Source organism: Malaclemys terrapin, chromosome 10 (assembly GCF_027887155.1).
Source record: "Malaclemys terrapin pileata isolate rMalTer1 chromosome 10, rMalTer1.hap1, whole genome shotgun sequence".
Lineage (NCBI taxonomy): Eukaryota > Metazoa > Chordata > Testudines > Emydidae > Malaclemys > Malaclemys terrapin.
Genome location: NC_071514.1, coordinates 32,304,573 through 32,318,126, shown reverse-complemented (window position 1 = coordinate 32,318,126; position 13,554 = coordinate 32,304,573). Strand labels below are relative to the sequence as shown.

General features: G+C 40.1%; 1 protein-coding gene across 2 annotated transcripts in view; it reads left to right on the top strand.

Annotated features, from left to right (window-relative positions):
* Positions 1-13,554, top strand: part of RORA (RAR related orphan receptor A) — a 558,226-nt gene that overhangs the window by 390,428 nt on the left and 154,244 nt on the right. For both annotated transcript variants that reach the window (XM_054042166.1, XM_054042165.1), the window contains exon 2: positions 5,983-6,012. In XM_054042166.1, coding sequence (XP_053898141.1) covers positions 5,983-6,012 — 30 coding nt within the window. The remainder of the gene's footprint in view (positions 1-5,982; positions 6,013-13,554) is intronic.

Sequence of the window (13,554 nt, the reverse complement as noted above, 5' to 3'; positions counted from 1 at the left end):
TTTCAGAATTTCCCAAAGTTACAATGCTGACTTCCTGATTTTTTGTAACCATGCCATGGATAAACAACTAATGTTGGCTCAAAGATATGAGCTAGTATTATAAAGTCAGTTTAAAATAATATTAAATAAAGAAACTGAAACATTATCCTGATTGAAGCATTCTGAAGCTCAGTTACATGGTCTGCCATTGATGCCAGGCCTTTCTAAAGACAATTTTTTTGGAACAGTTTTCTCAGAGGTTTAAGAAAACTATATGTAACTACTGCACTCAAGCAAATATTCCCTTGGATGTTTTAGAGAATAATGAATTCTGCCAGATGGGACTTTTTACTTATCATTCTGTACATCAAAGTACAGAAGTTTTCCCCTTGAAATATGGAAAGTTGACAATCGTACAATAGCAGTAATGATCTGAGTTCACAGACTAAGCAATGTTTCATTATGCTTCTTTAGACATTATTTGAGTGGGCAACTCCAAGAAATAGTTTATGATGTATAAAGTGTTTGGGGTTTTTTTTATTCTCAAAAGACATTTTTATCTCTGTTTGAAGTTGGCTAGTGAAGGTCATATGGCCTACTGCTTGCAAAATTATATCCTATCTTTGTTGCTAGGTATTCTTCCACAAGTTCATTCCATACAGAAACCTGTTTTTGTAAATATCACCCATAATGGCAAATGATGTGTATATAGTGGGAATGGAAAAACGAGTGTCATATAAATTCTTTTCACTTAAAACAAAATGAAATTGCTTGTTGCCACATAGAGAATTGCATAGCAACTTGACTAGGATTTGGCATTGATTGGGAATGTCCAGTCACACTGCTGAAGTGATAAACACTGTGATAAGGTAATATTGAAACTTTCACTCACTGATAAGCATGTCAATGATGTACTGTGGTATTTTCATGACATTTCCTTTGCTTTACTTTGAAGTCTGGCCGGTTGAAATCAGGAAATCTTTCTGTATTAGCAACACTGAAGCTGTTTGTTTTTGTTTTAAAAATTAGAATGAAAAATTGGCAGTTTAAGACAGTGATAATCACTTTAAGTTGTCACACATTACTTCAGAAAATCACATTGAAAATGAACCCATGTATGTAAAGTGTAACATACTGTAATCTGATTTAAAAATCTGAGTTTTTCTTAAATAACATTTTTAACTGGGGTCAAAGGATTGTGTATATCCCCACTTGTTTACAAAAATAACACCTGGTGCTTTATTTTAGACACATCTTGGAGTTTGGTCCTATGCTGAATTGTGGATCATCCATGCCATATGCATTTTTCCATTGTATTCCATTTTCCATTCCATTGTACAAATTTAGGGTCCAATCCTGCAAATATTTAGGCACACAAGTAATCCCATTAAACTTAATGGGATGAATCGGTGAGTAAAGTTGATTATATGCATTAGACTTTGCAGAGTTAGATCCTGAAGTGATCCCATTGATTTCAGTGGAATTGACTGCTTCTGTAAAACTAGTGAGATATGGCCCATAGAATAGAAATAGAAATCTGGACATTAATAGAGTTAGCATTGGTGGTGAATGATGTAAAATTAATGACAGTGCCTAGTTTATGCCTCATATCGACAGATTCTTCAGAGTTATTTGTACATTTCCCTTCATAACACACTTTTAATTGTCTATTTCTAGGAGATTATTTTACTTAGGTGGTTAGAATCATTATGCCTTTGTTTTCCTGTCATAATACTAGACAAGATATGCTACAATGACCTATAAATGCGCGGCATATTTATTGTTAAAGCACTGGTTATAATGTATCCTATCTGATTAACTGGTTGGATGTCCCAGTACCTTTGCTATTCAACATTTCTCCATGTGTAATTATTTATGTGGGAGGAATCTTTACATTTACAAATTAAAAAAATATTTATTTAAAAATATAATTAAGATTCCTAGTTAACTTTAATCTAATCCTGTTGAAATCAATGGCAAAACTCACATTGATTTCATTTGGACCAAAATTGGTTTCAGTAAAGGCTCAATTAAAATTAATACCTTTGGTTTATACACAGCTAATGGCAGTGTAATGCTGCGGAAGTCACCATCATTGACTGCAATCAAGATGATGTATGTTTTTAAACAGATCTAAAAATATGTGTGTAAAAGATCTTAAGCCTTATTGGCTGCTAATCAGTAATTATTACAGATACATTTGATTAGATAAATATACCACACTTGTTTAAAAATTTTAAGTAGAAAGATATAAACATTGATATTTCCATCAGTGCTTCATGCATCAGGAGAAAGTAGTCCCTTGGTCAGCAAATACAGCTAAGTCTGTTTTGTGCTGTGGCAAACCCTATTGTGATGAGGCTGTGAGTAATCAGAAGTGACAGCATAAGCACTTTCTGTTCAAAGTGATTTTACCGAAAGCATTATTTTCTGAGAAGAGTACACATATGGCTCTCATAATGCTGAAAGAGCACTGATGTATCAATTTATTAGCACTAGAGTTCTGAGAGAGAGTTGCGAATCGTGTTCAAATTAAAGACTCTTTTTTTCCTCTGCATTTGTGATGCAGTAGAATACCCCTAAGATTGTCGGGGCTAGTCAAATAGGCTATGGCAGAGATGAGGGTTTCTATCAAGGAAATGTTAGGAAAGTTCATAGTGATGACTTCTGCAAGGAGCTGTATGTGCTATTCTATAGATCAACCAAGAAAATGGAAAATAACAAAGACTTTCTCTCTTGGGGGAAAAATGTGTGTTCCTGATGAGGGCTATAATTTCAAATTCAAGTAAGTAAGACCTTTAAAAAGATCCAGATATAGAAGTGGGTGCTGCAAAGTATCTACAGATGTATGTACTATGATTTAGATGGTTAGGCCAAAATCAAATTGGGTGCCTTGGCCCCCTCCTCTTTTCTCATACACACTCATAGCCTCAAGTAGCATCTCTATTCTGATGACACATCAATGTACCTTTCCTTTCCTGACTGGTCTCCGTCCTTCCAATCCCTGTCTGGTATCTTCTCCAAGATGTCCTGACTTCTGCAACCTCCTTCTCTCTGGCCTTTCTGAAAAATGTTGCCCACACTGATCATTTTAAGATGTACCTGTTAACAATATTTTGGTTCACTCTGACTGTGTCATCCCATTCTTTGAATCCTTCCACTTTTATCAAATGAATTGTGTTCGAGTTTCTTCACTCCACCTTCAAGAACCTTCCCAGCTATGCTCCTCTCTACTTTTCTGCTTATCTCAATATGTTGCTCCCACTCCCCCCTCCTCAATTATGAAAATCCCTCAGCACTTTTTTCTATTCTGTCCCTTATGTATGGAGCACCCCCCAGCTTTACTCTATCCTTCACACCCACTTCTGGTGCAGTGCCTGCATGTTATCAGCCATGCCAATGATGGTGAAGTTGTGACACAGTTAAGGAAAGATGATTTTTATTTATTAAATATAAAGCAGTAGGATTACTTTGAACCTTATAAGTAGGTTTTGCAGAATTCAATTATTTTTTTATAATTTTAACAGATGATTTTGATGGTTATTTTTAAGCATTTCCCCCTGATTTGTATTTATTTAAATTTTCACGGTTGTGGAAAATTATGGGAGGGAGGCAAACAATAATTATGCAATGACAGTAGACGTTGAGATTCAAAAAGTTATAGCTTGATAGATGCTAAAACAAATTGTCAACATCCTTGTGACAGATAATGTAACTGCATGCAGTATATTTGAGGGAACATGCTGTATTACATTTGTGTATCACTGTGGGCCACAGCTTCTCCAGGAACTAAAAACAGGGCCCAGAGACTGACTGGGAACTCCTGCAATGGACCAGAGAGTGGGGGCATAGTAGTGTAACTACCCTGAAACTGTGGTTCAGCCCAGGGATGATATTTCCTATCACATGTCAAAATATATAAAGTAAATATCCTTAAATCAAACTCTAATAAGTTCTCAAGCTGCATTTTTCTTACTTGGCCCATCTGTAAATTTCAGTTATCATCGAGGGAAATATTTTTTCATATGTTTGTGTGGGTATGGTGTAATCTACATTTAGCAATAAAAATCTAATCTTTTAAAGTCTGCCTATAGCTGTGCAATAGCTACCTAAGTAATCACATGACCTTATTATTGTTACTCTTGCCTTTCTTCTCAACTTCGAGTCTGTTGTTTGCCATGCTTGTTGCTCAAATTATATTACAAGGTCTTTGGGGGCAAGGACAGTGCTTCTTATGAGTTTTGTCCAATAGCTAGGATGTTCAGGGCTTTGTCCTGACAGGGATATTTGTGTGTTGCCACACTAGAAATAAATAATCAAGTTTAGGCACCTGAATAGATGCTGATCACTGAGAACTCCCATTGGCTGCAGTGTTCAGCACTTCTGAGTTAGGTCTCGTCATCAGTTTTACCAACTTCTGTGATATTTGTTGTTAAAGTCTGGAATCGGGTTATTGTGAGAATCTCAGCTTTCCTTTAAATTAGTTTCGACCCGTTGTGGTTATGGAAAAAATCTTGAAAATGTGAAACCTAAAGGCTGAAAAACCATAAGATAATTTAAAACTCATAATATTTTTTTTAAAAGCTCGTGATTTTAAGCCAATCTTGTGATTTTTTTTTTTTTTTTTAGGAGGCCTTAGGGTGACCAAATGCCCCGATTTTATAGGGACAGTCCTGATTTTTGGGTCTTTTCCTTATATAGACTCCTATTACCCCTCACCCCACCCCACCCCCCATCCCGATTTTTCACACTTGCTTCTGGTCACCTTAGGAGGCCTGTGCCTCATGATTCTTGAATGCTTGGGGTTGGCAATATTGATTTAATTGTGTGTCAAAATAGGGACACTTTGAAAATGTCGTCTTTAGAGGTCAAGTATAAATTTACAAACAACATAATCTGTTTTTCTTGTGGAGTTTTAGAATCCACTTTGTCCCGCTGAGAAGTTCCATAATAAAGTAATAGGGCTAAAATAAAAATTTACTCTTTCTGTATAAATTTGTTTTGGGGGTCAAGGAGATACAGAACTGCCTTACTTTCATACATTGCAAGCAAAGCCAATCCAAGATTTCATTACAGGTCTTAATCATGAACTAAATATTTCAAATACTTGTATTACTTCCAGTAGCCTCTTTCCCCTCTCACAGAATGCCCCCAAAGGAGAGTGAAGCTTAAATAATGAGAGCTCAGAGTATAGCACCAGTTATCTACTAAAGTGGAGACAACATTGTTTATATTCAAGCATGAATTCCGATGACATTTAACAGAGTTAATGTTATCTTTATTTGGTATTATGTATCTTGCCTAGTTCCATTTGTTTTGTTGCATTTTTTAAAATGTCTCAAATTTCACTGGAGCTGGACCATCCCTGCTGACTATCACCACAAGCCTCTTTGGCATAAAAACATCTTTATTACTTCAACAATATATTTAACAGGTTATATCTATTTTGCTTCCAGCTTAGAATAGCAGCCAATAATGCCCATATTCATAAAGCTGTTTATTTGGTTTTAATGAGCATGATCTGCAGCTTGCAGTGAAAAGACAAGTTGAACTTAATGACCATAGCAAATGAATTGCTCTCTTGTTCAGATCTTTTCTGTCCAGGTAGGTTGATGTGCATTGGTTGGTATGAGTGTGGGAAAATTCTTTACCATGGGAAATAAACGGTGGGGGCCCTCTGAATGTAGTGTTGTGCCTTTTAGAACAGCCACATGTCTCAAATCAGTTTTAACTTGAATAGGCTTTTGGTCAACAAAATCTCAGTGGATACGTAGCTGAGCCTTCATTTATGGGGAGGAGGATGAGGATACAAAATAACATTAAAACATGCACACAAAGAAGGGAGATACTCCTGAATCTAATGTTGAAATCAATGTGACGTTCATGCCTCTTCTATAGAGGCAGCCATATGTCTGTGATAAAAGAGTTTAACAATGAAATATGTATCAAAAGAGTTTACACAATGGTGACTTTCCTAACAATGGTATCATTTCTTCCCTCCAGGTATTTCCGTAACAAAGAAGACGCATACATGTAAGTAATACCTTTTGATTTGGTCTTCTCTTACAAATGGAATTCATGGTAGTCTGACTGATGTGCATCTCAGACTATTACCTGCTTGTCTGATCTGGGGAAGTTCCACTTTACAAACTCTAGTGTGCTTCCCAAGACAGAGTGGTTCAGCCCAGGGATGATATTTCCTCAAAATGAGTATGCAGTGTGTGTGTGTTGTGGGGCAGAGGGAGGGAAGGGAAGGGGTTTGAAGAGGCAAGGCAAAGCTCTGGGTTCTGATATATGTGCCTTTCTAGTCAGCTGGTAACTAGTGTATCCTGAAGCCAAGGGAGAGGACAATTACCTTCTGATCTCCCTTCATTTGTGTGCCTGTTACATATGCGATATGCTTCAAATGAAAACCTATTTTTTTAATTTTATTTTAAATCTCCTCCCCCTTTCTGTCCACTAGTCTATAAGTGAGATTATGTTGTGCTTGTGCTTAAGGAGAATTCTGGCTGGAAATGAGAAATTTTTCTGTTAGCCATCCATATACAAAGCCATAGTAAATGGCATTGTGGGAACTGATGTGGACGTGTGCACTGACTGAATACATATTTACTCCAAGTCCCCCTCGTCACAGACAGCTACTTTTGGGATCAGCCCACATTCTTACTCCACAGTGAGCCAAAAGCTCAGAGCTGAGGAAATGTTACGATTTGTTAGTGGGGAGTGATATTATACACTGCAGTGTTCCGAAATCAGAATGTCACGGAAGTCAGGTACAGTGAAGTGATTGCACTTGCCCACCGTTTCACGTAACCATAGAAGGAGGAAAAATTAATGGAGATGGAATTTGATGAATGCCTCGTATTGGTATCATACACGCTGCGATGCAAGACTTGTTAGGATGTATTTTAACAAAGACAAGACTTATAGGTGTGTTTACCACAGCTTCATAGGGTGAAACCAGTTTCATAAAATATCTTACATTAATTTCACTCCTACTTCATTCATCATTTTAAAATATCCATGTTAAGAAAAAACACTCTTTAAAATCATGTACCACTAAACAATGTCTTATATTTAATAAGAGATTTATAGTCTACGGTTTGTTGATGCAAGACATTCTGATGTCACGTTGCTTGAAATGTTAAATGTCGCAAACTTGTTTAGATCACAATGATGGTCCTCTGCATAGGAGGGTTTAGTACTAAAGACTCATTTTTAGGGTCAGATTCTCCCATTGGATGTATGGATATGTGGTTCCCATTGACACAAATGAGAACTACACATGGGCATCTGAGGGAAAAATTGGCCCTTAGCTTTTGGTGAATATTTGAGCTCACAGTGACTGAGATTGACAGTACAGGAGACTGAAGTCCTCTGTATATCCGCAGGCCAGGCAATGTACAGACAGCTTCCTTGCACAGCCTTGCCCATGAGCTCAACCCTGGCCTGGAGGGACCACCCTCTCTAGAGGTGGTAAGTAATTCAGAATTTATGCTAGCTCAGTCCTGGGCCTCTCTTGTGCAGAGGCTAGTGATTGTGCTTACTGTATGTGGTGGTTTGTGACATGGACTCCCAGTCCACCTGGAACTAAGCTGAAACCACCAGACTATATATTTTATATACAGTAGCGCCTTTGACTGACCCGCTGTCAGGAACGCCACTTCTCCATTTTCACTCTGTAGTGCCATATATACACAAAATTATACATTAGCCAGAGACCTGAAGACTGTAGGAAAGACTTTCTTGATCCATGTCAGACTAATAAGGAATTGTCCTCGCTTATGCTTTAATGGATTGTGCGTCTGGGGCCTATTATGGAAAACAGTCTTGTTTTGGAAACCTAATTTGTTGTACAGGATGATTTATGTTAAGTCACTGTTGACAGTGCTGACTAATGATGGCAAAATGTTGTCTTCTATCAGTAACAGTGAAAGATATTCTGATTCATAGCTTGCAGAAAAGCAAAGCTTTGTTTGTGTTCTATTATGTATATGCTGCTACCGATCACACACGTGCCCTATGAACTAGCTCAAGCAGATATTAGAGGCCCTATTCTTTGGCATCATACACATGAAGAAAGATCTACTTGTTTGTAATTTAAAGAGAATTGGCAAAGTGTGGTTCTTACTTTGCACATTGGTACCTAGCAGATGTTTCTATGCACTTCTCTGAACCATAACAAGCAAGTTGTCTGAGCAATGGAAAGATGAGCTTATCCATTAGGCAAGGATCGGAATAAAATGAGTAATATATAATAGTTGTAATAGAGTCACCATTTGCAGATTCCTTCAACTTTGATTGAAGTTCCTTGGGAACTAAATGATACTGTGACTAATTCTCTTAAATCAGGAATTGATTCAGACTATGCATCCTTAACAATTTGTCATAATGCACAGTAAATTTGTCTTTTTTCCTATCATTGCACAGAAAGCAGCTTAGAGCTTAAAATGTCCAGTTGTGGAATAGTGTCAGACAAGTGTAGTTTCATGTTGGTACCCAGATGCAAGAATCACAAAGCAAATCTGAGCTGTTATGGAGCCTAATAATATGCAAATGAAATGACACTCTTCTCTGACAAGCATTTTGTGTATTGACTTATGCCAAATCATTGTGTTTGTATATTTAATCTATTTATCCACAGCATGCTCATCACCATGAGCATAAATTTAACAAAAATAAGCCAAGTTAAATAGAGTAGGATTTCTCTAAGGAAAATCCAAAAGCATTCTTACCAGCAGCATGTGACGTGGGTGCTGTATGTGACACTATTTAGCGATCCAGCAAAAGTGCACAGTTCTATCAAATTAAGTTCTTCCAAGTACTGAGGCATTTGAGTGTGCTGATTGGCTAAAAGTCCGGCACTGATTTTAGAAGAAGAGTTCTAATGACTTTCTGACCCAGTTAGAGTCATGTGTTGTAATGTCACTTATTCTAGTAAACGTGCCAGGAAGTTTTGGCTGATTCTATGGAACATAGCCATGTTGAACAGCAGATTAGCTCTGTTTGGATATCACCCATTGTGTTGGGTTGGAGTAAATAGTCTTGTTGTGGTAGTCTTCTTGGTATTAGTCTTTGATAAATTCTGTATTAGGTGAAATTTAACTGCTGGGCAAAAGGCAGCTGGTTAGTTGAACTCACTTCTGAATCAAATCCTACACAAGTATTCCTGCACATGCAAAATACTGTTGAAGAGCCTTATGTCTCCCATCTATTTAACTAGCTGAATAAAACCCAAGAGATTTAAGCTCTTGCTGGTACAACCTGTCACTAATGCTCTGTGGTTATATCTCACCAAGTAAAAATGCACTGTTTCTCTCTAGCAGCTTCTGTAATGTCATCTTTATATTATGTCCTTCAGGAATTTGTGAGTTACGATACTTGAAACCCCACAAGAGAGTGGTGTTCTTCCAAACTTTGCCCACAGAATAAGCTATGTTCACACAAGAGACTGAGGCACTGCTTTCAGGAGATTGAGCACATGTTCAAAACAGGATGACGCATAGTGTCTCGGCCTCTTGGGCTTGGCTCCTCTTCCTTGGGGCTTGTATGCCCTGCTGACCTCTGCTAGGCTCCCTGGACTTTGATTTTTCTTGGTTAGGGAAAAAGATGATGGTACTTGCTGAAACCTCCCCCATTCCCAACCCCATTGGCACCAAAGTGGCACGTCCCTTAGAGTAGATTGTGCTGCTCTTCATAAAATGCTCCTCCTCTCCCTTCTTCTATGCCAAGGGTGCGCAAACTATGGCCCACATCTGGCCCACCAGCCATTTTAATCCAGCCCTCGAGCGCCTGCTGGGGAGCGGAGTCTGAGGCTTGCCCTGCTCCGATGCTCCAGCTGGGGAGCAGGGTCGGGGGCTGCTCCCCGCGGCTCCCGGAAGCACCAGCATGTCTCCCCTCCGGCTCCTACACATAGGAGCAGCCAGGGAGCTCTGCCCCAAGCGCCACTCCAGCAGCTCCCATTGTCTGGGAACTGCGGCCAATGGGAGCTGCAGGGGGCGGTTCCTGCAGACGGGGCAGCGCACAGCAGAGCCGTCTGGCCGCGCCTGTACGTAGGAGCCGGAGGGTGGAGATGCCGCTGCTTCCGGGAGCTGCTTGAGGTAAGCGTCACCCGGAGCCTGCACCCCTGAGTCACCAACCCACCTCCCAACCCCCTCCCACCCTCTGAACCCCTCGGTTCCAGCCTGGTGCATCCTTCTACACCCCTAACCCCTCATCCCCAGCCTGCAACCCAGAGCCTGTACCCTAGCCAGAGCCCTCACCCCCTCCCGTACCCCTGCCCCAATTTCGTGAGCATTCATGGCCCGCCATATAATTTCTATACCCAGACGTGGCCCTCGGGCCGAAAAGTGTGCCCACCCCTCTTCTATGCTATGAGTAAAGAAACACTCTACATTCACTTCGATGACAATAATAATAGCTAACACCCACTGAGATGAACTGGGCAGTTCACATTTCCCAGAACTACAGTTTCAGGCTCTTTGGAAACTCAGACAATCATCACTGCATCTGTTACACTGAGCTTACATTTTCAAAACTTTCCTTACTACCATAATAGCTAGAGACCCCTTTTAAAAAATAAAACTTGCAAGTCTGGAGAAAAAGAGGCCTCTGTGCCACATTTTGTAATGCTGCTTTTTGACTCAAGTCGAGCCACGGAAGTGTAATAAGTGAATATGGTAGCATTTCACCTCTAGCATCTTGAATTCAGTTCTTACCATATTCAGTGAAAATCACTTAAGTGGACACAGTGCAGATACTTGCTGAGATGTCTCCATACTACCACGCAATTTTTCATGGTTGATGATGCTTATTCAGTGAAATAGCTTGTCCTGTATTGGTTCAGAGTTGGAGCTTGTCTACACTTGGCAATGTACTGGAATAGCTATTGCAGAATAATTCTAGAATACCTATTTCAATAGAAGGCTAGGTCTACACTACCCGCCTGAATCGGCGGGTAGAAATCGACCTCTCGGGGATCAATTTATCGCGTCCCGTCGGGACGCAACAATCGATCCCCGAATCGGCGCTCTTACTCCACCAGCGGAGGTGGGAGTAAGCGCCGCCGACAGAAAGCCACAGAAGTCGATTTTGCCGCCGTCCTCACAGCGGGGTAAGTCGGCTGCGATACGTCGAATTCAGCTACGCTATTCACGTAGCTGAATTTGCGTATCTTAAATCGACTCCCCCCTGTAGTGTAGATGTACCCTAAGACTCCATGTGGATACTCCTGTTCTAGAATAGGAATGTCACAGTGGGTCTTGTTAGGAAATAGTTATTCCGGAATAACGGTTTCCAAATGTAGACAAGCCCTTAATTTTCCAGTGGCAGTTGTGGAATATTTTCAAAACACTGGGTGCAAATTTGAAAGAGCATGAGCTCCTGTTCAATAGCTAAATCAGGTGAAGACTATGTGAGTCTCACAAGATTTGGTTAACAAAGGCATTCACAAACCAAACAAGCAGTTTGGTTAACAAAGATGGAAGTGAATCAACCCCTGCAGATTTGGTTAATGGAGTTCCCCATCCAGCTCCTTCCTAGCCCCATAGAGGCCGCCTCTCTGTGCTTTACGGTACCATCCCCACAATAAGTTCTGGTATCAGGCGGTAGCCGTGTTAGTCTGTATCTATAAAAACAACAAGGAGTCTGGTGGCACCTTAAAGACTAACAGATTTATTTGGGCATAAGCTTTCATGAGTAAAAACCTCACTTCTTTGGCATTACTCCTACACAGGTTTTACATTAGGCTCTGACTCAGAAAAGTACTTAAGCATTGACTTCAGTAGGATTTAAGCACATAGTTAACTTCAAGCATGTGTTTAAGGGATGCTTTCCTGAATTGGGTCCTTAATATCTTCAGGCCTCAGAGGATGTTAAAAAGAGGGCATGGCTTGTCAGAGAGTGAGGGAGGACAGCTTTGCGGTAGGCTCATCAGCTGTCTAGATGTTCAAATAATCTTAAATCATAGTCACCAAACTTTTGCAAGCAGACTGAGGTTTCCAGTTCTATTTGATTCAAAAAGTCAGGCAATTTATCTACACTAGTCCTCTTTCTTCTTCCATGTGTCCCTCTTATACTATACATGTTACCATACTGTCCTCATTCTGGTCACAACATTGGTGGACTTTCCTATCTTATGATTGTTTCTTTAAATGTAGTAATTATGTAATTGTGCTAAAGGGAAAAAGAGAACAAAGGATTGATCTTTACTGCTCAGACTTATGAATACCTAGTACATAAATTACACTTTTGCTTACTTTACACTGTGCTTTTGTATGCCAACTAGAGTAAGTAAAAATACACTTTCCCTCACAAAGTGGGAACAGGCAGAAAATTGATGGTTAACAGTATCTGCTGTTAGTGACTATGCCTCTAGAGAACAGGTGACAAACTAAACCCTGTCCCCTGGGGCCAATAAAAAAGCTGTTTGGTCCCCTGTGTGTAACTTCCTAATAACTTAACTGGGCAGCCTTAAGAGCCCCTGGAGGCTTTTCTGCCAGCACGCTCCCTCTCTTTGTTAAGAATTCTTATTAAAAATGGTTTTATAATGAAGTTGCCTCAAATAGCAGCTACTTTCCTGTTTGTCCTTGAAGCACTGTTTGCCCTGCTGAAGAATCCTAGAGACAACTATCTAGGGCTTTTCTCCTGGTTAAAAACTTTTTTCTAGACTTTGATTTCTTGTGGGAGCCAGGGGACACCTGTTCTTCACCTGCTGGTTATGTAAGTTTAATTTGTTTTGAAGCTGTCATAGGGCAATGTTTGGTTTTAGTGCACTGACCGGTAATCAATCAGTTTTATTCTCTCCCAGATACAGTAGTCTGTCAATGGTGGTTTGTTGTGAAAGAGAGAGTGTGTGTGTAAAAGCTAAGTCTTCTTCTCTCCGTAGATGGGTAAAACACTGAATACTGGGGCAGAGATAGTGAAGCACACTCCTTCATGCATGAACTGAGCCTTTTGATTAACAGAGGATTCCTCCCACCAGCTAAGGAAGTGGAATAAGAGGATATTTAAATGATTGATTATTAATTTTTTTGGTGAGCATGAGGCTGGGAGCACAATGACAGCAACTGGGCTTGGATGTGTGGCTTTCATCAAGGATAGCAAGAGGTTCAGATGTGTGTTGGGACCCTGCTATCTTCTATTCTCTACACAGCTGCTATGTGTTTGAATGAGGGTAGGCTCCTGGTTAGACTCCACCTCACCAGCAGGCAGAGATGTCTGAGCTCAGCCAATAAACATACTTTGTAGTTTCTGCAAGAATGGAGCATCAGGCAAGCCATGGGCATGGCCTAGGAGAATTCTGGCTGAGTCTGCTAGAATTCCTACCTGGGACTCCAGCTACGGTGCAGCCACTTCTTACTTCTCCAGCAGATCTGCTGGTATATAGAGCAGCATCTAGCCATGTGTGACTTTTGGCTCTGAACATAGGTTTGCCACCCCCTCTTACTGTGCTTTCTGATAACCGGGATCTCTGGTGGATGCTGTAACTTGGATCTTGTTTGTCTTGTCTGGAGAAGTAAGAAGTGGCTGCACTGTAGTTGGAGTCCCAGGTAGGAATTCTAGCAGACTCAGCCA